Source organism: Xiphophorus maculatus, chromosome 11 (genome assembly GCF_002775205.1).
Source record: "Xiphophorus maculatus strain JP 163 A chromosome 11, X_maculatus-5.0-male, whole genome shotgun sequence".
NCBI classification, from domain to species: domain Eukaryota; kingdom Metazoa; phylum Chordata; class Actinopteri; order Cyprinodontiformes; family Poeciliidae; genus Xiphophorus; species Xiphophorus maculatus.
In genome coordinates this window covers 23,601,032-23,627,159 of record NC_036453.1, presented here as the reverse complement: position 1 = coordinate 23,627,159, position 26,128 = coordinate 23,601,032, and the positions used below count along the sequence as shown (strand labels likewise).

The window sequence follows — 26,128 nt, the reverse complement described above, 5'->3', positions numbered from 1 at the left end:
TTTTCAATATCGTTCCGATATGTTTTATGTCTTAAAGGAAAAAAAAAAAACAGGGAATCGGCTACAGGACAAGGTTGAATTTACTACAAATGTCTGACCTGTGAGTGGGTTGTAAACACTTTTCTAATTGGCTGGATGAAACTATTTAGTGTATGTCCCATTCTACTATGCCTCCTTCTGCGATTGCCTGTTTATCCCGTCCTCTGCAGCGATGGTATCTTCCCGCACTCTTATTCCCCTCCACGTGTGGAGCGAATGGTGCAGGCAGTTCCGATGCCTTATCTGTTATTGGTGTCTTTGCGGCCATCAGTATGTTGCTATGGTTTACTCAGTCAGCCTGTGTGCACCCCCTCCACCTCCCCCAACCCACCTGCCACTACTCCTCCATTCCTGCCCCCCCATCCCAGCCCCACCTCCACCCCATCGGAGCGTCTGTGGTATGTTCAGAGCGTCTGAGCGTGGACGAGGCTGAGAGAGCTGCCAGAGCACCCCAGTTAGGCTGAGCGTCTGCACTGTGCAGGCCCTGTGGATAATTTGTATGAAAGGCAGACCAAGTGGAAACATAAATAACAGCCACAGCATCTGTTTACCCTGATGAGCTTCAGTGCTCAAAGAAGGGAGGGAGACGGGAAGATAACAGGAGAGAAAGAAAGAGAGAGAGCTGGGTTGGAAGAAGACAGAGGGGGTGGGGGAGGAGGGTCGTAAGATAGAAACAGAGAGGAAAAGATGAAAATAGGGCAGCATGAGAGAAGTGATGGGTAAAGAAATGGAATTGGAGATTCACAAACATGGGGGGAAAAAAAAACCCTGAAGATATCACGGATGAAAAAAAAAAAGAGGCACAAATCAAGACACACATGGCAAGGTACGCTAATGAACGCCGAAATTCACACAGGGTTCACACCGTATTCATACAAAGCCACACACACACACACTCTTGCATAGGCAGCTGCGATGTTGAGTCGCTATGGAAACTGCTTCTCGCTAATAGAACTGCACCAGCCATTCCATCGCACCGACTGTTGCCGTGGTAACAAATTCCACTCACGTATTTGCACACCCGCCTGCATCACCACCTGAATCTCAGGTTACACATGCACCGGCGGCGCGTCACTCGCAGCGGCGGATGGGCACGCGCGTGTGTATCGGTGTTGAGGGAAGTGGAGGGAGGCGACGCACGGACACACGCACATGCATAGTTTTTTTTCCCCCCATAAATTAATGCGCGTCTTCTGTTAGAACATATATGTGTGACACGAGCCGGCCGGACATAAAATACACACACACATCCCCCCCCGCCCCCTGCGCACACACAAAAATATTTCAAGTCACACAGCCCAGCGCGTGCAGCTCGTGTTCTTCTTCTCTTTGGTGTATTCTGAGCGTCGGCTGATTTCCCAGAGGATATGTAAACAAGTTCAATTATCTTGACGTTACTAAGACAGTATGGAGGAGTGACGTATTAGCTGGCCGTCATCAGCCTCACTCAGAGAGACGCTCAGAATGTAAATCAAACCCGGAGAGAAAGGGAACCATAGCAGTGGCCTGTGCCTCTACATCTTTAAAGAGCAAATGATCAGCCTCCTAAAGACCGCTGGACTGTCAGGCTTTTGTCAGCGTAAAGGGGTCTGTAAAAGCCTTCTCTGGCAATTCGTTATTGAACCGGAAAGCTCAATGAATTATCCCTCATTTCAAAATGAGGAATAATTCATTGAGCTTTCCGGTATCTATATTTCCGGTATACAGTACAGTACAGACCAAAAGTTTGGACGCACCTTCTAATTCAATGAGTTTCCTTTATTTTCATGACTATTGACATTGTAGATTCACACTGAAGGCATTAAAACTATGAATAACACATGTGGAAATATGCACTAAACAAAAAAGTGTAAAACAACTGAAAATACCCCTTATATTAATATTTTGCTGTGATTACTGCTTTGCACGCACTCTGCATTTTCTTGGTGAGCTTCAAGAGGTAGTCACCTGAAATGGTTTTCACTTCATAGGTGTGCCCTGTCAGGTTAATAAGTGGGATTTCTTCTCATTGAATTCAATGAGAAGGTGTGTCCAAACTTTTGGTCTGAACTGAGTACAGACCAAAAGTTTGGACACACAGTTGTGTCCAAACGTTTGGTCTGTACTGTATGTATATATATATATATATATATATATATATATATATATATATATATATATATATATATATATATATATATATATATATATATATAAATAAAAATGAGGGATAATTCATTGAGCTTTCTGGTTCAATAACGAATCGCGTTCCGGTCCAATAAGAATTGTAAAAGAAGGCTTTTACAGACCCCTTTACGCTTACAATATATATATATATATATATATATATATATATATATATATATATATATATATATATATATATATATATATATATATATATATATATATATATATATATATAATAAAATCAAATGAAACTTTATTTCAAACATGATAGTAGTATAAAATCATGCACAAGAATAAGGAATGCAAAAGACAGTAATCTGTGCCACAGTAATCTTAACATGCTCGAAAAGAAGGAAGAAGTAAGAAACTTATATAAAGCTTGGAGATGTGATTTGACAAAACTGTAAACTAGCAATAATTATTTTATTTTTCTATCTTTGTAAGTAACTCCACTGAATGTTTCAGCTGTCTTTTTCCATTCAGTTTGTGCTTCCGACAAGTGAGCATAATTTTTTTTATTTATTTTTTTGTCTCCGCAAAGGTATGCCAACTTTCAAGGCCGTGTGTCCACTGTTCTCCCACAGGAAACAGAAACTTTCTGTTGCAGCTCACATATACAGTTTTCTTCCTTCACTCATGTTCTTTGTTAGCTAAGAAGTGGTAGCTGTCATGCAGTATGTGATTTTATTTATCCATCCATTTATTTAGTATTTATGTATTGGGTTTTAATTTAATGCACTCATTGAAGAAGATGCCTCTGTATGCCTGATTCTCTGGAGGGGAACAACATTTTTCAAGAAGTGGCCATACCCGTCCTCATCTTGTTTTACTCATTAAACCAAACAGTTCTACAGTGTATTAACTAATGAAGAAGTAAGGACACCCTGCACCCAGTGGGGGAACAACAGGTGCTGTTCCCCCACTGCTTGGCTGAAATATCCTAAATCACTTTCCATTTCTTAATTTTTCTCAAGCATCCAGCCCTGATTAGCAAATTCTAAAAGCTGCTGGAAGGATGTGTGCTCGTGTGTCGAAACCAAACTTGAGTCAAAAAAGTTATGCTTGGCCCAGAAAAGTCGCCTTGTGTCAGCAAAGAGAACGCCGAGCCCACTGAGAAACGTGTTGGTGGGGCTTTTTGGTGCCCGGCTAACGAAACTATTAAGAGTTCTGAACACCAGGCAGCTTTGACTCAAATCTGACGAGGAAGTCAAATTTTTTTCAGCAATTCAGTGAGTCAAAGCAAGCGCCAAAATCTATAAAATAAAAAAAACACTGCTTCACCTAAAAAGCAAAATGCAACTTTTAGAAAAAAATCAAACAAAAAAAAACTTTGTTGGGTCAGGTGCTGCTGGACCTGAGATTTCCACTGACATGAGGAGGAAAAGCTTCCATTGTTGTAAATATTACAGCTTTTGAGCTCCTCCTGTAGAGTATCAAGGTGCTCCAGTGCAGAGGCAAAAAGCAGGTAATCAAGCAGGGGAAATGTGTAGTAGTGAAACAGTTGAAAAGTTGAAGGTGGACATGATTCATTTCATTTGATCTAAAAGACTATCAAAATGATCACAGTCAGCTTAAATAACTGAGCTGGTTATGCATAAACTGCATCAGCCCTGAGAAGCCTCGAGCAAAGGACAAGATCAGGTTAGAAATGTCTGATTAACTCACATCTTCTGAAAGAAACCTGGGGAGGAATTTCTGAACTTGAAATTTTCATATTTAAATGGTATTTAAGGAGGTTTTGTGAAAGTGCTAGTTCTCCTCGCCCAGTCCTGTACATGCATGCATTTCTTTTCTCCTTATGCCGTAATTCCTGTATAAAAACGGTCAAATAAAGGCCGCTACCGTCACAAAATGATAAAAAAAAGGACATTATTCAACTCTTTAAACTCTGGAAACAAACTTATTTCCACATTTTTTGTTGTATTTTCATTGTTTTAAATCCATTTTGCTGTTAAATATTCCTAATTTTCCCCTTAAGGCCAGTTGACAAGTTAAAGAGTAACAGCACGCTTTTATTGAGCGGTACTGAGACTCATTTAGAAGCTGTTGGAAAATGAAAGTTTGTCTTAATGTTTTTCTCAAGACATATTTTTTAAATGTTCTAAATGAGGAAGGATTTTAATAAGTCTGGGTTTTGGTTTTTGATCATGTCTTTGTTGTCTATTTATGTTTTAATGGTATTACTGTACTCAGTTTATTTTCAGAAAAATCTTGCCATATAGGTTAATAAATTTTTTTTTGCTTACTTATTTCTTGTGTTCTTCCATTTCTTGGTTTGCTCTCTTATGTTAGCATTAGTCTCTTTTTTTAATGGTTTGTTGTTTCTATTGTCTTAATTATTCACTTTCCCTCAGTTTCCATGTTTGTTTTCCAGCACAGCTGTTCCACATTCCCCTAATACAGCTCACCCGGATCCAATGTAAATCTTCAGTCTTTCTTCATTATAAGCCCACTGGTTTTCATTGCTCATACTAGGTACTCTACCCATGCACCATTTTCTGGCCTCCTCATGTCAGATCAGTAAAGTTTCTATTATCATGAATAAAACTTTACTATGCTTATTCTAAGTTCTTGTCTGCATTTTGATGCTACTCTCTTGTACATGACATAAATGTGTTTTGAAAAGATAAAGACTTTCTATAAGTGTTTTTTTTTTTTTTTTTTTGCACAAACCTTAATAAACATTACAGAACACATAGTGGAAGGTATTAGTTATTAACGTCCCATTTGTTGGGTTAATCCTGAGTGGCGGAAAACTTTCGCTTTCGCCGTTCCCCGTGTGTCAATCCGTAACTGCTGTGAACCAGGCAACGCTTCACGGGAGAGAGGCTTAAAGATCAAAATAGGTAATGTGATTAATCTGCATCATGTAATATTAACGCTTTAAACTTTTCAGATTAATTGCGTGCGTTAACGTCGACAGCCCAGAAAGGATCAAACAAAATGTGCATTGAGTGAATGCCTTTGTTATAGGCTGCTTAAACTTTCAGTATTTGGCAGTTATTCAGTTTTGCAGGCGGTTTTGTGACTGTGTTATAATAGTTTAAAAGGCAAAACACCATCTCTCTGCCAAGTCTATACGTACTTGTATGTGTGCTTGCATGTACTACACACACGGGTCTCGTTTCTAATGAAAAAATATCTTAGTAAACTTAACAAGATATTTTTCTTTAAGTGAAATAATCAACCAGTAGAACTAGAAACAAAATTTTCATCAATATTAAGGAATTATTTACTTAAAACAAGCTCCTATGTCTTGCTGAAATATTACTTGTGAGATAATTTGGTCTTATTTCAAGTGTACTAAGATATTTGAACTAGAAACTAGACTTACTTGTATGTTTTTGCAATGCAATGTCTAGCTTGATGTTTCACAAAATGCGCTCAATTTCTTCCCATTTACACAGCAAAACACATTATTAGCTACACCAACTAACGCGACAGCATACAGTCAGAAACAAAATGGCAGCAGGAGAAAGGCCTACAAACCAGAATTAAATTTATGGCTTTTTTTTTTTTTGAAAGAGCAGTAAGAGTCCCAGCTGTGCTCTTACCTAAAAAACAAAAACAAATCTGCAAGGGAGTCTCAACAGAAATATTTGAACTATTCCTTTGGTGGTAGCAATCAAGGTGCTGAATGGTGCTGAGAATGAGAAATTTTAACTCTCACCAAAAGTGTATTTTTTATCCTATAAATTTACATAAATCTGTCAGTAGAGGGGTTTTAATTCAAGGCCACACAGACGAGCCCAAACCATTAACATCTGGCAATAATGCTAAACAGAAGATATTACATGCTTTGCTTAAGGCTTCGTTAGTTTTAATCTTTATTTGCGCTTCAGACGTGGAAGTGGTTGAATGACTGAAGGCAGAAAATGTGAGGTAACTGGAAGGAGAAGCGGGCACAGTCTGAGACCTTTATAGCCAACAACGAGCTCAGTGTCTTTCCTGCCTGCTTAAAAAACACTGACAGATTATTCCCTCCTGTCCATACCACCTAGCCTGACACCACCCTCCTTAACTCCCATTCTTAATAGTAATGTCTTACCTTCCTACTCAAAGTGCCCACTTTCTTCTTTTCCATTCCGCGGCTCCTCTCTCATTCATTTCCTTATGGTAATTTCCATTGATCCGGGTGTAAAAGACTGAAGGCTGAATTAGCACTTTTCTCTCAGCACCCAAACCCACACATAAGCAGTGCGGCTTCCTACAAACCCCTTTCAAATAAGATGCCTTTAAAACAATGTTTGGGCCATCCAAAGCTCGGGCAATTAAGTAAGAGCTCAACTGCGGGCCGGCACCTCGTGATCCCGTCAAGATCCGTCAGCTGCGGGCATAAATGTCAAGCTTCACCGGTGTCCTTCTCCATCCACCCTCTCACTCTCTGTTTCTCCACATCCCTCTCACTTTCAAAGCTCTATAAATGTCATTTCATCATGCACTTGTCTTCATTATGAGTGCTTTTTCACCTCTCTCCCTTCTTTGTTGCCCTCCCCAGTGTTCAGATTTTTCCTTTTTCTCTTCCAACCCCTCTTTCTCATCATCCCATCCCTTTTCTCTACAGTTCTTCGTGAATCCCTCCCTCTCTTTTTTTCGCCGTTACGGAATCGCAAAATTGGATTAGCTCGCGCTGGCTCCTTTTTGTCTCTTTTCAAAGCACGGCGGTTAGCGATTCCTGGAAAAAAGACAGTTCGACGCCCAAATAGAAGAAGCGCGGCACAGATGAAACCGGACGACGATACGAAAAGTAAAGAACGTGTCTAGAGAAGTACAAGCAATGTGATAAAGTTTTCATAGGTGCAGAAAAAAAATGTGTGCAAGCACCATGCCCAACATGAAAAATGGCGGTGGCAGCATCGTGCTGTTGGGACGCCTTTCTTCGGCAGTTACAGAGAAGCCAGTCACTTTATGGGAAGATAGATGAAACAGAAATAAAGAAGAAATCCTGAACGAAAACACATTAAATGCCAAAAAAGCTTTAAGATTGGGGCAGAGGTTTACCTTAAAGCTGGACAGTGGCTGAAGCGGCGCGACTTAATTGAAAGCATTTCCACGTGCTAAAATGGCCAAGTCCAAGTCACATCCTGAATCTGTTGCAAGACCATAAAATTACTGTTTGCTCCATTCAGTCTGATCAGGCTTGAACGACTTAGCAAAAAGTAATGGAGAACATTTTAGTGTGTTGAGATGCAGACCTGATGCAGACATACCACCAAAAGATTTGCAGCTGTCTTTGCACCGAAAGGTGGATCAGTAAAGCGTAGATTGAATTTGGTTTGGTTGAATATGAATGCACAGAATTTTAAGATTTGTATTTTTTTTAAGAAACTTTGAAATCTAGGTGTAAACTTTGCTCACACTTCCACTGATTTATGCTAGTTTTTGCCAACAAAATCCCGGAATTTATGACTGCGACAAGGAAAAAGTGGAAAAGATTAAGAAAAAAAACAAGGCACTTTATTGCTGAGGAATGAAAACAACAACAAAGGTAGATGGCCTTTGTTTCCATGCAGTTGCATAGAAACAGTGACACATGGAGAGATTTTTGCTGCATCAATGAAAAGCAGACAACATTAGACTTGAAAGCATAAAGCAGCAAACAAAAATGGATTTACTATCCCATGTAAATGTCGGTTTGGACGAAGACAACATAGAGGACAATAATCGAGCCGAACATTTCATGAAAACTTTGGTGGCAGAGTAAAAGCGCAGGTGAAAAAGGAGCGAATATAGATTTTTGAGAGATGCATCACAGCAGCAAGAACATCAGCGTGTGGCTGATCAGCCACATAGCAACCGAGAAAGGAGAGTAAATTAGCTTCCTGTGCAAGTGCCCAAAAAGCAGCAGTTGTGACGAGCAGGGAATGATGAACAAGTGTTTTGTGGGTAGCTTTTATTTATCTGAATGCGTGCTTGTCACAGAGAATGGCCGATTTGCGTCCTAATCAAAGCAGTTAAGGGTGGACAATGTGATGTGCACATAGACTGATGATTAATGAAACAGATGCAAACGCCACATTTCCCATGGCCCTGTTAAAAAAAATAAATAATAGAGCATAAGGAGAAGGAAACATGCAAATAAAATACCTTCATCCCTTGGTCTGTTCATGGTGGACTCATCATTTTTTTTTGTGAGCGGACCTGAGGTTTGGAAAAAGGAGACAAAAGACAAAATTTCAAAAAGACAAGCAGGAAAAGCAGTGTGATCTAAATTCACCCCAGTTGCTGTGTACAAACATGAATGACTTTTCCCTAAAACAAGACCCAATGTTGCTTCTTAACATAGGCAGTACGACACTGTGCCAGGGTGGCACTGCCTCAGGGGCGGCACAAATAATAGGGAAAAAAACATTATCATTTGCCCTAAAACAGCTTTCAGTTCTTTTATTTCATGTTTAGTTTATTGGATGCTCCTTTATGTTGTGTATATTGTAAGTACGTTTAGACGATTCTGCACATTCACTACAGCTAGGTAATATAAACTTAACAAATTTGTTGCAGGTGCAGAATTAATAAGCATTTCTCTGAACCTAAATCACTAGTTTTGAGTTCTAGTTGAGAATTTAAAGGGCCAGTAGTATATTTTTATGGCACAATCATGTAACTATGTTGCCTTCAGCTGTTATTAAAAATGCTGTATATATAAATATCCCTTAAAAAAAAGCTTTAAGGCATGTGTTTTAAATTTCAATGCTTTGAATGTGTAATTTAAAGCATTGAAATTGGGCTTCTGTCTCTTTAAGAAACTCATACTCTTTTTCACTACACAATGCTTCTCCTTACAACACATGCTCAGTTCTATCAGGTGTTTGCTAATTGCTGTTCTGCCAGTCTGGAAGAATTGTGCGTGAAAGTTCAGCTGGAGGCTGCAGCGCCAAAGAGAAAAGCCTTGGTGGAAATAGGCAGCGCTTTGTGAAAGCAAGTGTTAAAGCAAACCCAATATGGCTGCCACTGGAGATTCAAGACTTTCTCAAACATGCTGGAAAGAATGAAAGCACTCAAACACTCCAGGTATGTTTTAATGCAGGAATAACATGACAGAAAGCTCAAAAGAGTCAATTTTACAAAATACCCTTGTTTTAAGTGTTAAGCTGACCAAACCTGTGCTTGGTTATTCTGATGAAACTCTGCTGTATGTAGTTTCTGATTTTTGCAGAATGGTCGTTTTTAGTCTAGTTAGTATTTTTATTTCATTTTATTTTACTTTATTTTTGCTTGGTTGGGTGGTGGACTGAATTGGGATGGATAAGAAGGGTCTCACTTATGACACCATCCATTCCTGTCATGAACTCGCTCTCATTTGCTTTAACTGCTTAGTAAATGAGGCTCCTTCTTGTTAACCTTTTTCCTCAATCAGTCCAGAGTCATTGCTTTTTTGTATAACCCACCCCCTCCAAATAAAAGGAACAAAACAATTGGCAGAAGCAAGCCATCTTGGGAAGAAGCAAACACCTGCTAAGGTGCTACACATTCCACACTGACTTAAACCAAAACACTCCTCTGACTAAAGTCAATAAATGCCGAACATATTGGATAGCTTAATTTTGTGCTGCGACAAATGCTATCCTGGAAGGGAACTTTGAGAAATTGCGAGGGAACCGCTGAACAGTGGGCTGGTTTTGATATGAACACACCCGGCTAAGCCTTTTGACAAGATTTCCCACATCAAGGTCAAAGAGGAGCCTCGAATTAAGCTTTAATGGTAACAACAGTTAACTGCTCCATAGGGCAAAGCCAGTAACAAGCATTTATCGCAGTGACCAACCAATGCCCTGCTGTGTCAACCTCTGTTAGCTCAAAGTGATAAAGATCCTATTAGTTTCTTTTTTTTTTGTTTTTTTGGTTGGTTTCAGTCAGAGGCGATTTCCATCAGCAAACAATTAAGCCACTGTGTTTTGTGCCATGCTCAGCTACTGTCCACATGACATGTAAAGCTCATTAAACCCATCTATACTTCATACACATCTAATGTTGACACAACAGCGAATGGGAATGCGCGATATGGTGGACCTGGGGATGTGATCAGAATAAATAAAGTACCTGGCAAAAAGTATTCACACCATTTGAACTTTTATCACTCAAGAAAGCACAACTTCAATGTATTTTGTTGGGATTTTATGCGACAGATCAACACAAAGTAGTACATAACTATAAAGAGGTGTGTTAGAGAACATTCATGAACAGGCAGCGTCATGAATGCTAGGGAACATGGCAGACAGATCAGGGAGTATGGCGCCACAACGCCATAAAGTCTAAAATCTCACTTTTATGGATGGGTGGCAAGAAGAAAGCCATTGTTGAAAGAAAACCATATGAAGTCCCGTTTCCAATTTGCCAAGAGCCACAAAGAGAACAGAGAAAAGCCAGATGAGCTCTTAAACCTACATGGAAATGGTCTGTGTGGCTAAAGACTTAAAGGGCTTCCACTCCAAAAACAGCATTCACTGAGCTTTCTGTAGGAGTTTGCTGACCACCCTGGGGAAATGAACTAAAAAAAACAACAACAAAAAAAACAACAATACAGATGGCGCTACACTCTAATCATCCACAGCTGAGTAGTGCAAATGATAAACCTCTTGGTAACCGAAATACAAAGTGTTTTTCTTTTTTTTTAAATAAGTGGATGACAGCTATGTTTTATTTGCAAACCTGCAATTTCTTTCTTGCACTATAAACCAACAACAGAAGTAAGTCTGATATGAGACAGAGAGGAACGGGAAAAAAAACAGAGTGGAAATTTTGATGAGATCAAATGTTTCAAGGCGCTCTGCTTCCACATTGAATAGCTGCCTTTGGCTTATTCTAGAGCAGTTTGATAGATATCCTGTCTCCATTGGTTGAACAAGTATCCGTCACAGGGCACCACGGTTAAAGGCTTAACAAATTACAACTTTGACCTGAGCACAATACAAGCTCCACCAAGCTCTTTGTATTTCTGCTTTGTTCCACTCAAGGTTGTTTTTTCTTTTGTAAATTTTGTCTTTAAGCTTCTTGTTAGAAAGCAGTAAGTTGTGCAAAAAGTACTGATGAAATATTGAACAGTTAGACATGCACATTCAAAAATTTTGAAAAGGTTACATTAAGTTTGCCTTTCAAGATTGTAGTGCAGTCACTCCTGAAGTGTCACCTGAAAGTAAAATATCCAGCACACAATCTAGGTTTGTAACTGTAATAAGTCTCATTTTGGAAAGTTTAAGGGATATGAAAGCTTTTGCAAGGTGCTACCATGTGTTTATGCCATCCTCAAACCCACAAAAAAAAGCATGTCACCTTCTCTCCACTGGGGGAGATTTGCAGTCTTTTGCTTAAAAAAGATAACACTTTGTATTTCGGTTACCAAGAGGTTTATCATTCCTTCAATGAGCTTCTGACATCTCTGCCTCTACCCCATTGCAGGAAACTTCACAGTGAGGCGTTGGCATGTACCCTTTTCACAGTGTTGTGCATCTATTGACAAGGGAGTTGCGAGACTTCACCCCTTTCCGCCACTGTATCCCTGATTCTCACTCATCCATCTGTATGAATATGGTTTCCTGATATAAAGTGTTTATCTTCCTTCATAATGGGTACGGATCAATGCTGAGCAGATTAGCTGCATCCTCTCAGCACCACCATGCAGGCGCCTGAACCAGATAGCACTTACTGCCATAGCAGGAGATGGTACAGCCATAGGTCCTGGGCAAGAAAAAACTGTTATGACGGCCTGGTAATGGATAGAAAGGCCCATTAGTCCACTGGATTCTCAGCGATCGCTCACTACTTAGCACCACTCTAAAACCACACCTATCTGCTTAATGGAGACGACTCTGGTTACAGTTCAGTTCCCATTCCTTCTTAAGGAGGGAAACTATATCTCAGGATGGAGCACCACTCAGCTAGTCACATCCTGTAACGGAGAATGAGATCAAATTGTAGGACTTCATGAATGGGGCAAGTAGAGATGCGACCCAAGCCAAGATTTTCCGCAGAGTTTTGGGAATATTTTTGTAGCAAACCACCCTTAAATTGAAGTAATTACATGATATCAGATTTGCTCCCCCCAAAAATTTTTGATTGCCTGCTGTTTTGCAAGTTTGCACACTCCACATTAAAAATCAAACTAAACTTAATACTGTTCACTTCTTTATAAGAGACAAAATAGCAACCAAACCAAAAATAGCAATTTACTGAGTGAAATAAGCATTTGATACTGAAGAGAAATGGGACTTAAAACTGGCAAACCCATTGAGCAGTTCGTCACACATCTCATGATGGATTTTTGGCTAACTCTTTTTCAAGAATTCTCTCAATAATTTAAGTTTCTTAGCTGCTGCTTGGCCGCCATATTGAAAACATATGCCTAAACCACTCCACAACCTTAATGTGACTCTTCTTTACCCATTTCCTTGTTGCCATGGTGTTTTAGGTAACATTCACATTGCGAGACCCATCCACAGACCATCTTCAGTATTCTGGATGAGGGAAGATTCTCACTCAAGATATTCAATCCCCCCCATCTATTGGATGATCGCTGTGCTAACCCTAACCCCGTACACTTAGCTGAAAACAACAGTTGGAAAGCATAATGTTCCCACATCTGAGCGTATTGGGATAGTGTCCTTCAAGTCTATCAGCATTTCTATTCCTCCAGAAATAGCAGGTTAACTAGATGCCAATCACATTCTCCCAATCCTTTGAATCATTTAAATGTTCACTGGTAAACCTAAGGCAAGTCTGTAGAAATAGCTTCTATTTCAATCCACTACAGTTCAGTGTATTACTAATTGTGCCTTTGATTAATGCGCTCCAAGGTGCCTTCAGACCATTAACAAGCTCCTCCTACTTAGTTGTGGCCTGATCTCTTCCTTTCCTCCACATCGTCCTCACCCCACGAGGATGGATCTTACGTGAAGCTCCAGGCTGAGTGAGACTGCCTGGTTTTCATTTAACATTTCTCCAATTTTAAATAGTATTAGCAACAGTTGTCACTTTCTCCCTCTTGTCAAGCTTTGACAGCTCTTGGGTTTTGCCTCTGTTATCGGAGAGGTTGTAAGGAAAGACATTGATTTCCCGCACAATTGTGCTTAATAAACAAAACAGATTGAGGTAAAAAGTATCTGTAACAGATTGAGTGATTGATTTTTGTGAAGATAACCAATCCGTGGGAGTCAAAACTGACTGGGTTGTAGGACAATGACTAATTTCTTTGCAAAATGACAGGCAAATCAATTTTTAATTTCCATGTAATGGGTATATCCTCAATAAAATCAAACTACTACACAAATCTGATATTTTTTTCCTTTACAAGTGAGTAAACCTGGAATATAAACAGCAGATGAAATGGTTACCACCCCGCGTGCCATGTTTAGGACTTTCTAAAATAACGTTCTGTCTGCAGAGGGTATAAGCAGTTGATATTTTAACTGCAAACGATAACTCTCTTTTGGTCTTCTTTCTGTAACAAGTACAGGACTAGATTTTCCCTAAGGCTTTAGCAAACTACTACGCTGAGGAGGATCTTCCTGTTTTACAAAAATGTAGTAGCATTTCATGTAAGCATCATCAGGAAATTTGTTCTGGGTGAGTGGTTAGATGCACATAAATCTGTGACCTGGTGCCCAGAGTGAATACCTAAAACTAAAACTCAACCAGATAACACTTTATCATATTTTTTATGATGGCAGAAAGTGACTCTGACTGAAAACACTGAATGTGTTATTTTATTTTTTTTTAAATTTTAGTCTGTCTTCAACACATTAGCATCATTATAAAGGATAGAGAACCATGGTCTGTAAATAAATTGTGAATAACTAGATCACTATATCAGTAATGGTATGATAATGTAAAGATAGTATTGCTATAAGGGGTTGTGAAAAAGTATGTGCATTATTAGCTATAAATTTTAGAGGTTGGTATAGTTTTAAGATGATATAAATTCTCTATTATCTTTGCTCCAATTGGACCAACTGGGAAAAAACTAATCAGTACTTCTTTGACCTGTACAAGTCATCTAAACTGTTGAAATGTAATAATTAACAGAAGCTGATTATCTAAAATAGATCAGGTGGATCTGTCTTCTGGTACATAAAACATACGTGCACATATTTTCCAAAAACAAATATGTACACTTATTGCCAATGAAAGATTGGTAATAAACCATTTTTGAATTCACTTTTAGATACTCCTATTCATTATTCACTTTTAGATATAAAAAAAATTTGGATTTATTTCCAGATGTGACTGGTAGGGTTGAGCAAGTTTTTGCTTTTTTTCCTTTTCTCTCTCCTCTGGTTTGCTGCCACTGAGGTTCCCGAGGTTGTATATAACCCTTTTCAATATCACTCTGGTCTCACAGAAATTTATGAATTGACCACAATCTCTAATCATTCGGGTGGAGCCACATGATGTGTTGAAATTACTTTGCTCTCCTGTGGAAAGTAAACCTCCACCTCCATTACCTTGGTTTCTAGGGTAACACGTTCTTGCTTCAAACAGAAGCTTGACAACTTTCACAAAAAGCTCAAAGATGTTCTAAAAAAAACTGTTCAAGCAACTGGAAAAAACATCTAATTGTTTTCAGGTTAAGCTATAATTCAGATATATTTGTTGACTATGACTTTAAGGATCGGCTCAATATACTATCCATATATAACATTTACAGTGCATTGGAGATCACATAAAAAACCAATACCTCCGATAAGATCATGTATCTTAGCAGAGGTATTCACTACATTTAAAGTAGTGATGGTTGATATTGATTGAAAAAAATCCGATAATATTAATATTAATTGGTATAACAACAAAAGTGGCAACGGCAGTGTTGTTAGCAGAACACAATCAGAGACCACAAAAACTGCAACAACAATAAACAATAAAATTGCCCATTATCAGATTGGCTGCCTGAGGAAACCAATCACTTTAAGTAGCACAACTGTACAGTAGCACACAATAATTTGATTTATTAATATTTTCAAATACATTGTTAAATACTGCCATGAAAAAAATGCTGTAACAGCAAAAGTAAAATAAAAAATGCCACGTCATATTATCACTGCATAGTGGAGCAGTGGTTGGAACTGTTGCCTAAAAGCAAAAATCTTAGTCTGTGCTTGTTGTGTATGGAGTTTGCATGGTCTCCGCATGCATGCATGAGCTCCCTCTGGGTACTCCAGCTCCCTCTAAGGGTCCAAAAACATGATAAATTGGTTATTCTAAACTTCCCTGGGTGTGAATGCATGTGTGTGTGTGGTTTTGTCCTTTATCCAGGGAATACCCTTTTGCCGAATGATTACTGGAGATAGGTACCAGTCCACCTTTGAAAAATCAAAATATGAGTTGATGTAGATGTTTTATGGCTGAATAGTATACGGATATATACATTTTCCAAATAACAAGTGGACAACTGACATCCTTACATTGGAATGATACATAATTAATCCCAAATAAAGTCAGATGTTCAAGTTTTGGACAACTTGCACAAATGCCATCATCTGTAGAGAGAACTCATGAAGAAGATGCAAAAAAAAAATAAAAAAATAAAATTTATTTGATAGACTATGGAACACGGTTATCAGCAAGAAGGCATGACAACTAAGACGGTACCAAGAACTGGAGCTCCCTATGAAACTGGGTAAAAGCCGATATCAGAGCTAGTTGTTACAGCTGCCAAGAGACCTACTGTGGCATTTAGAAAATGACTTGCAGGGATTTCTGTGTAGGACATTTAACAGTAATCTCCAATGTTCTTCATATGTCTGGGCTATGAAGGAGGCCTGCAAGATGAAAGCCTTTTGTAAAGAAGAACAAGGCCAGCTGAATTTTGTGAAACACATTTGAAGTCCTTCTAAAACGTGTGGAAATTTGAGTTATTATCTGGTGTAGCTATTATGGGAAATACATGGTGCTAAAGCAACACTGCATATAGCAACGGAATAGAACACTTCAAAAGTAGCGAAGCATGGCGATGGCAGTATTATGTTATTGTATTGCTTTTCTTCGGATGGAACTGGGTATTTTGTCAAGGTAATGGATAGTCGCTAGTCATTGTTGGCACAAACTCTTCAGGCTTCTACAAGAGGGGTGAAGATAAAGAGACACTTTATCTTTAAGCATGATAAAGACCCAAAGCATAAATCCAAATCAAGAAGAAAAAATGCCAGCCTGACTGAAGACCCAGACTGAAAATATGTCTGGGCTACACAAGAGGGCTGTGCACACGAGATCCTCTCACAGCCAGTTTTTATAACCTCTCTATGTTGTTTAAGAAACAAACATATTCATCTGGGGTCAAAAGCGTCTTTCCTATCAGTCCCAGAACAGAGTCTTGTTATTATGCTGACTGCCGCATCATGTAATGGGTGAACGGTCAGTAAAAGTCAGTGGCCTGTGGTGGGACGTTTAGCTCTGGCCGTCCCAGGACTGTACTGTTTGACCTAGCGCAGCTCCATCGCTCCGTCAGCAGCACTTCTTTTCGCTTCATTGAGCTAGTGGCCGGAATGCAAGCTGTCTCCCGTCCCTCTCCATTTCTTCAGACCAGTAAATGGGATGAAGCTGCACTACGTCAAGACTGTAGTTGGCCTGTCTTCTTGACAACGTGTCAGATGCGGTTTCGACAATCCCGCCACCCCCCACCCCCACCGCCACCCTTCATATTCCTCCTCTTCTGCACATATAGAAACACATACAATAAGATGCACAGAACATGCTGCACTAGCGGCTCCATCCTTTTTGCTCTCCATCTCTTCTAGTGCACCCACCTCCATCTTTGCACACTCCGCCTGCAGTCATGTCCCCTGAAATATGGTTTTTAATAAAGTGCACGGTAAATGGCTGCTCTAGTGGTAATAAAAATGAAGGATCTCAGGCCTTTGCCTGGGGAGTGTCTTGAGGAAATAGAAAAGCGGTGAGACGCTTCCCTCTCCTAACAACCCATCCACACATGAGGGAATGAGGAAGAGAGATGAAAGGAAAGGGGAGAAGGAGGGGGGGCTCACTTTTCAGTTCAAGAGAATATTTGTGTTATTTACATTATGCGAAGAATTTGTTTGAGTTTCATTCTAGTCAAGTGGGCTTCGTGTTGGCCTGGTTGGGGAAGGGCACCGAGCTCATCTGCATTCAGAGCAGGGGCCCCTTCCACTGCCATCCGCATAAAGATGGAGGAGCGAGGAGAGTGGAAAGGAGAAGAGGCAGGAATCGTTTCCAGCGAGGACAGAACAGGAGGGGTGAACAGATGCGGAAAGAAAAGGAGGCTTTGAATTTCTTTTCATCTAAAGAGTAACATCAAGAACATGATCAGCAAGCATCTTTCTGGGCATGAAATAGACACACGCAGGCCTCAAACCAGAATAGGAAGGTCACGAAATGCCAAACAGATCTGGCACCAAAGCACTTATGGAGGGTACGTACGAATGTGTTCTGCCAATTCATTACTGATGTTGTTGGAAATGCAACTTTTCTCTGCAGAACCAACTGGGGGCTCATGAAAGCATGTCATACAGACACAACACAAGAACCCTAATGTTAACTTTCAAAATTATCAAGAGGTTTGGCCCCTTTGTCTAATCTATTTTACTTGTTGTCCCAAGGGGTTGCACTTGCATGAGGATTTCATACAATTGCACCAATGTATGATTGCGCGTCACCCAAGCTGCAGTGTTTTTCTAACATTCTGTATTACGTAATATTAAAGAAATACTCTAAATGTCTAACCTTGCCTAGTACTCTGAAGAAGAACTACAAAGAGTAGAGAACAGTTATTTTGTGTAAAGTTGAGCTTCACATAAAAATGTACATAAAGGTTAAAAAACAACAGCATCGTGCATCATGAGCCACTTCTATACTGTTAATAATACACGGCTCTAAAACATTTAATTTGACATATTTTTGATTTACTTACACAGACTCCAAAAACAATCTAGTTTAGTAGTTATATTTGACTACATGCTTATTGCAACTACCGTAATAGTACCCACACTGCTATGTAGATACTGCAAGTAAACCAAGCTGAAAGTTAAACAGCTGGACTTTCCACTAATGGTCAATATAGCCAGGCAATGTTTTACAGAGTGTTATGTGCCTAGTCTTCATTTCATAATCCAAATCCAAATTGCTGACAATAAAAGTATTTTAGACATTATGAAGTTATAGCTTTTATTTTTTGCATCAGCTAATTTTTAGTTAATGTAATGAATTATAATGGACTGGTAATCCCAAAAATGCTTGTTTAGTGATCCAAAGTATTTATTTTTATGTTTTATAGTCCAATAAAGTTTTTATTTCCACAAAGAAATATAAATAAAAATCTTTTTAGGTTGATCTGACATTTCTAGCTCACATTTCTCTTTTAACCAGGGCAAACCTGCAATCAAAGGCTGCACTGCTGAATTACTGGTGCAAGGATCTCACATAAGAAACTAAAGACACTGCTTTCAAAGCAACAGCAACAAAAAAAGAGGCATATTCACTTTCACACGCAGAATTTGCCCTTCGTACATGTGAGATGGGCGGGAGGCAGGAAGTGCAGACATTCTGTTTCAAGTGCCATAAAAGCTGTTCTGAAAAGGTTTTTTTAATGTTAATATTTGAGTGTTTTTCCATTAGAAATCTGAAAGAAATGTCCCCATCCTTTGTAATTACAATGTGTAGACTGATGAGAGGATGACAAAGGGAATCCGTTTAAGCGGAGTCTAAAATAGTTTCATGAGCACGAATTGCTCATTTATGTGAGATTTACTCTCCAAATTCTCAACCCACTAAAAAGAAAGTACATAACTCATTCTGAATCACAACTTAACTCAGCCGAGTTTTCACAGACTTTCTTTGGAATACAGCTTGTTGACCTCTCTCTACCTCCAACGACTGTAAACAATTTCAGGGACTGTGACTACGATACAAAGTACAACATCTATTTTATTCCAGGAGTTATTCACCCTGCTTCTCAAATTCTCTCACACACAAGGTAAAACATGTCCCTGGAGACAACATCCGCCCTGTGTAAGCAGTGACCTCTGACAATAAGTGACAGTATCTGACAAGCAGACAGGGCTACATGTAAAATCTGTCTCCCTCATTTGCACACCTTTTCCCAAGGGAATAAGCCCGGAGACTAAACATCATCTTGTCCTTGGGTGTGGGACATATGCAGCACACAGTTTACACGCAGCACAGCCAGAACTGCTCATTAACTTCACTTTCTAATATGATTACAGGAAGTCGGGTTTGTCTCTCTCCACTCTTGCGCATTGCCGTTTAAGAACTTGCGGCCATGCATATCCTGCTTTCGTCTTTCTAGTGATCTAAGGATTACGCTTTTGTTACACAAATGAACATCTGAAAAGTGTGGTGCACATTCATAGCTGATTTGTTTTGCAACCTTTGCTCAGTGCTAATTTATGGACTCATACAATAGATTCCAGCTACTCCCAGAGGTGACAAATTGTATTATCATTTAATGTGCCAAAATTAATTGGTTAAAAATAAAACTATTTAAAAATATCTCATTGAGGTAACAGAAAACATCTAAGCATTTATCTGTGACACAAAGTAATCTAAAACAACTGAGAAGGGTCCAGCTGCACACCTCAGAATGGGGCGGGGTTGGATGTCTGACTCCACCCTCAAATCATTTTCATTGCATAAACCTTCTCCTTCACCCCAAATGTGTTCAGTTAAACTGGACTGGATTTCTAATTTATTTGCCAAAACGCTGTTCATTGTGCGAATCACGTTGCACTTGAACGTAATATATTGTTTTTTATTAGTACATTGGTGTGTGTTGACATATGATGTTGGTGTATGTGCCATCTCAGGGGATTTTTATTACATCCACGCGAGCTGTTGTTCCACATGTGGCGCTTTGGAAAGGCCCCTTAGGATTTCATGATTGACCCTGTTTGACAACATCCGAGGCAGCTATAAGAGAAATAGTGCATATCGTTGGTGCATGTTGTGAGCAAACAGGTTTTTTTGCAGTATATACATTTTTTCTACGTTTTGTTTCATGTTCATTTTGTGGGGGATTAAGTTGAATAATTTCTGATAAACCACTTACAGCAAGTTATTATTATTTGGGAAGATTATGAAAAATAGTATAACCTCTGGTTAAATTACACACAGGTGTACTCAATTTACTAACTGGGTCCAATTGAGTGCCCTGAGTCTGATTAAAGGGTATCAAAATAGAAGGACATGAACACAAATAATATCACCCTTTCATAATTGTTGTTTTCCAAAAAAGTTAAACCACATATCTCAGTTTCTGCTACTGCAAAGTGACATATTCTTTTGTAGGTCTACCGAATAAAATCCAACTAGAATACATTTAACTTTTTTGGTTATAATGTGGTAAAAAGATGGAAAAGAGCTCACAAGCCATGATTACTTTTGCAAGGTTTTATCATTTTAGATGTTATGTTGAAATAGCACAGTGCCGTACACAGCTACAGACTCCTCTCTGTGTTGCTCTTCATTTCCAGCAGCAAGTGATGCATAAACATGTGATTTCATGAACACCGCCGGGCAACTCCCAGGTGAGCCCATTAATCACATGCTTATTAAATTTTTATCGCTGATGCTACTTATAATCATCATTACGATTTGCATTTCGTATGCTTCTGTCCTTTCTTCTGCCTATTTACTTTCACAAATGCTCTCAGTAAGATTCAAGATTACTTAATCGATCCCCACAAGGAAGTTATTTTCTCCAACTAGCACAAAAATAATAAAAGTTGGACTTGCTGCCACTCAGTCGGCACACCTGACTTTGTCTCAATGCGGATCATGAATGCAGAAAAGAACAGATTCATATGAATTGTTGAGTGTTTTGCAATTATGGTGAAGTAGTATTAGTGTTTCTTATTTACACCATCAGAAGTTTATTTCTCCAATATAAGTCAGTAATGCACAGTTAAGATTCCCCACAGAATAAAAAAAAAAAAAAACGGTTTCACAGTATCTCAGTTTTAGATAAAGATTTAAAATAAAAATGTACCATATGATCTAATCATATCTACTAAAATAAAATGGCAAATTGTTCATTTCTATTTTTTTTGCATTTATTTTTTATTATTTCTATCTATTATTAAAATCAAATTTTTAATATCTAGAACAAAAACACATTAAATTAAATATTTTGTTTCTTTTTTAAACATGATGAGTTTGACTTGCTTTGGCTGTGAGTTTTGGTGATGGACACTTTTGCAGACATTCTATATTGCGCAGGTGAACAAAATGGCAACTTCCATGGGTGACACATATAACGAAAGATATAACATTTTTGGAGTAATTAGAAGTTTTTACATATAACAAACATCACATTTTTAGTTGATGAAAAAATTACAGCATATTTAGGCCAACACCTTTGACTATTTGATAGAAAAGTAAAAAAAAAAACAACCAGAACTTAAAAACACAACAGTGTTTTACACATTTTCGATCTGGGAGCTAGTTCTCTGGGATTTACGCTACTCATAAGGTCCAGAAACGTTTCAGGCTAACAGGGCCAAATCTAGAGGACTTTTCAACAGCTCAGCTAAAAACTGTGTGCCAAAAGGGACCATGATTTCTGACAGGACCACAGTTTTCGACTTACTATTGAATCCCTTGAAGATTTATTACTTATTTTTACCTTGTTTCCTCCACAAGGTAAAAAAAATTAAACATCCTAAAACATGTTGGAATAACAATTTGAAAGGGAAGCTCACATTTTATTTAACTTTTTTTGTATGTGATTGTCTGTTCATAGAGTATACGCATTTAAAATGTTCAGTGTAGTTCATAATTACTTGATATAAAGTTGGAATCTTTTTTATTTTTACAATATTTTACTTTTAGTTACTCTGACCAGGACATATACTGACATATTTACCATTGGCTTCTGTGTAAAACCCTATTGAAAGCTAACCTTGTTTCAGAAATTCTGAACTAACGCTTTAATAAATATCAGGACAAGCTTTAATAAGGTTCCACTTCAGAAGCAACAACTAGCTTTCGCCTTAAACCCACTTGATTGCTGACTGAACTAATCTTAATGTAAGAAAACTAAGAGCATTTTGCAAAAAGAGAGACAGTTTTTGCACATAATTGTTTCTGTACAACACCTGTTAATAACAGAATAACCCGTATGTCATTAAATTATGCAAAAGACAATACAAATCTAATAAAAAGTGATTTTATAGTTTTAATTAATATGGGTGGAGCTAACATGGCTCATTATTGTTTTCATTAATTTGGTGATTATTTTCTCAGCTGGCTGATTTATCCAATTCAACCCTTCCCACCCCTGCTTGGAGAGATTTGTGTTACGTGTCAGACTCACCATCTTCAGTGGGCACGTAAATGTTGAGGTAAAGGCAGTCCTCGCTCTGGTTCTGAACATAGGTCGCCGCTGCATCCAAGTTGTCGGTGAACCACACCGGCAGCATGATCTCGGGCAAAACGCCGTGCACATTCTGGGGGCACACAGATGCAAACTGGGTGGCATTGCGTATCTCCTGCCAGGAGCCCGGGGCTTCGGGGGGCTGGAAGCGGCGCTCGCCGATGGGTGCGGTGGCGTACGGCACGCCTAGGAACTGTTCCACTGGGCCTAAGATCTCATTGTTCAGCTCCTTCCGGATACCACGCACCTTTCCATAGCTAGTAGAAACTATGGGATGTTTCAGGTCAATACGCTGAGAAGAAGAAAGAGTCAGGTGCAGCACTAGTCCCAGGAGCCACATCAGACAGGGTTTGGGGGCCTGCTGAGAAGGATTCAGACGCTTCCCACCGTAGCCGTGGTGGCTGGCAGCATTGAACGGAAAAATGGACATTTCCAAAGTAACACTATTGGACTCAGATCACAGGGACTGTGGTTAGGACATAGGGAGGATCAGAGACCCATGGGGTTATCGGGACATGACAAAGGCAAAAGGAGGAATCGTGGAAAGGGGGCAGTTAATACTGTTTCTATGGAGACATGGTGAGGTGACGGGGCGGGACACATTCTCAGTTAGACTCTGAGGGTTCATCCGTCTTGCTCTTTCAGACTAAGTCCAGCGCTGCAGTCAAGGACACCAATTAAACCTGAAAGACACAGACAAGTTGCAGATTGCAGTAAGCAGGCTTGAAAAATTCTGCTCTCAGAAATCTTATCATGTTGAAAGGCTGCGGTTAGGATTATATAAGCCAGACCATAGAGGGCCAAAGAGATGGAGACACAGTCTAAACATCGCAAAGATATTTGTATCTTCATATGGTTTAATAGTAAAATATGCTATTATAACTAATAGACGAGGCAGTGCAACTTTGAGTCCAAATGATGAGATACATGAGATGTAATAATTTCTGCAGATTTTTGGAACAACTGATGCAGGCAAACAGACACTGCCTGAAATACTGGATGGAAACGTTTAGTGCATAATAACGGAAAATGCAACAAAAGCCCCTTTTTTTTGATAAGATGCTACCTTATGGCAGAGATGTCCAATGTCAGGCCTTCAGGGCCGGTATCTTGCATGTTTTAGCGCTCTCTTTAGTTTAACACACCTGGATGAAGCGATGGCTCATTAGCAGCAGAGCTCTGCAAACCATTGACATTCAGAGAAACTAATAACTACCACCAGGGAGACCTAATACCTGCAGGAGGCTGGCCCTTGAAGACTGACTTTGGACACCCCTGTCTTAAGGAATACTGGTCCTTTCCACAATCTTTTTAAAAGAATCTTTTAAAAACGTCCATACATCAATCTCAACCAAATTCTGACATCTTTATTACCTGCTTTAACAGCGAGTGATTAAAAGTAATTTCCCACAGTCTTGTCAAAATTTAGTGTAAGGAAATGGTGCATTGCATTTTTCTTAAAATCATATCTAAAAGCAGGTAGTGACTCAGAGATGTAACTGCTTGAGCTGATCAAAGTTATATGTACAAGATCTAATGGGTTGGAATAACAATCAGAACCATAATCAGTAAAAAAAAAAAATAGCATAGAATCTGGAGAAAATAACATGCAGTTCAGTAGATATTGAATATTTTTTATCTTTATTTTCACAAATCTGCATCTGGCTATCTCTTTGTCTTTCTGTATCAAAATTTAATTTGAATATTTCTTAATTTTTTGCCTCATACTTCCAACTTGAACCAGCATTCAAACACATATAACCTGTGCTTAAGCATTGTGCATCAGATTGGATTTCTTCTTAGAAAAAATATTTTCATCAATTATGGAGCTACATAGAGGTCCACACATGTTATGGAGGTTGGTCGTAAAAACTTTCAAATCTCACTAGTAGCTAGTTTATTGATTCTTACTTTCTGAAAACTTTCAATTACACAATACTTAGGTATATTTGGACCAGCTTACTTTTATAAAACATGACAAATAGGACCCTGTGATCAAACCAAGTTTACTTCAAGCAACCTCCTGCTGAGAGACATTTATTGGAGTCATTTAATTGTATTTCCTTTTAGGTATAGGAGTGTAGAAAAGTACATTGGTTGTTAAAATGGACATCCCCAATCCAGAAGTATTGAATGGTTGAAAAGGAATGTTCCTGGGTGGATGTCTCCATAATAGACCAAACAAATTCTGGCATGAAATCTACAAACATGCATAATGGTGAAAGTGTAACATGACCAAGACCTTATTTTATTTAGATAATTAATTAAACAACTTAAATACTGCTTGTAATACCCAACGGATATGTTTTGGGACTACAAATTGGCCAAGAAATCAAAAGGGATTTTATTTTTACTATCTAAAACAATATTGGTTTCCTGAAAAATAAAAAGCTAAAAGTCATGTGGCAAAGCAAAAATCATAAACCCTAAAAAAATTTTTTTAAAAACCCAGCAAAAAAATAACAAACAACTTTTGCTCTAAATGTGCAGCTGGTTTGGGAATTTCAGCTTATCTTTTCTGCTTCTAGCCATAAAATATCTAATTTAAAAAATGTATTGTGTTTTTGTCCAGTGCATTTCCTTTTTTTTCTTTCTAGCAGTAGAACACAATCAGGTCAAATCAGATTTGTAGCAGCACACTGACAACAAAATAATAAATCTCCAAAGAATGAATAAATAAACCCCCTTCAAGTGCCCCAGCATCTTTTCCAGTCATCCACACTGTCAGAGTTACCCTTTCGCTCAAGTTAGTTCAGCTGCCTCTTGCTTCCATGTCATTACAGATGAATGGACTGTGCTTATCGCAGTCTGGCTTTGGGAGTCGGAGCCGTTTAGGTGAGATAAAGGCTTTATGTGGTGCTAACTGTTGGTCCATCGTCCCTCGACCCTGTAGTGTCCAACATCTCCATTTTCAGCCAGATAACGGTGAAGTTTGGTGATGTCAGAGGTTCTCGGTTTCTCCAGGACTGATTTTCTACGAAAAGCGTTTAATTGAAAGGCATTTGAAAGAACCCAGCAAGAGAGGAGACTCTGTAACTCCATGGGAATGAAATATGTGTCAAGACATGTTGAATCCTCTTCTTAGAAGTTAATAAGTCATTCTGAGGAAATCTATCAAAAAAATTATGAGTTTTAGTTGCACTTTCCATTTTCTTTGACAAATGTGTGAAACAAGACTGAATCCTGACACATTATTTGGCTCGACAGAATTTGCAGGAAATGAGATCCTTGCCCACAACACAATAATGGATCAGTGATTGGAGTTAGCTAGTACAGGTACATCTCAGTAAATTAAAAGCTATTTGAAAGCTAATTTATTTTACTCACTCTTTACGTAGAGTGCAGCTAATTTTATTAAACAGACTCCTGCAACACTGATAAATTATAGGCGCTCATTTCAGGCCATTTTGATTATAAGTAAATTCAATTTACTTCAGTTTGTCAGATGTTAAAGAGCATTACATAGGATTATATAAAAAGTGTTTTTAAATACCAAAATTCTGGTTTATTTACTTTATGGCCTAGAAAAATCATAGGCAGACTGCTGAGCAGACAGTTGACCAGCAG

General features: G+C 38.7%; 1 protein-coding gene across 3 annotated transcripts in view; it reads right to left on the bottom strand.

The window, feature by feature from the left end:
* Positions 1–26,128, bottom strand: part of LOC102237693 (neuroligin-2-like) — an 82,425-nt gene that overhangs the window by 31,556 nt on the left and 24,741 nt on the right. For 2 of the 3 annotated variants that reach the window (XM_023342492.1, XM_005803598.2), the window contains exons 2-3: positions 22,502–23,244; positions 8,296–8,349 (exon numbers count right to left, since the gene is read on the bottom strand). In XM_023342492.1, coding sequence (XP_023198260.1) covers positions 8,296–8,349; positions 22,502–22,991 — 544 coding nt within the window. In that variant the 5' untranslated portion in view covers positions 22,992–23,244. Of the gene's footprint in view, positions 1–8,295; positions 8,350–12,646; positions 12,651–22,501; positions 23,245–26,128 lie in introns of those variants that run through there. The other variant, XM_023342493.1, reaches the window with a different exon arrangement.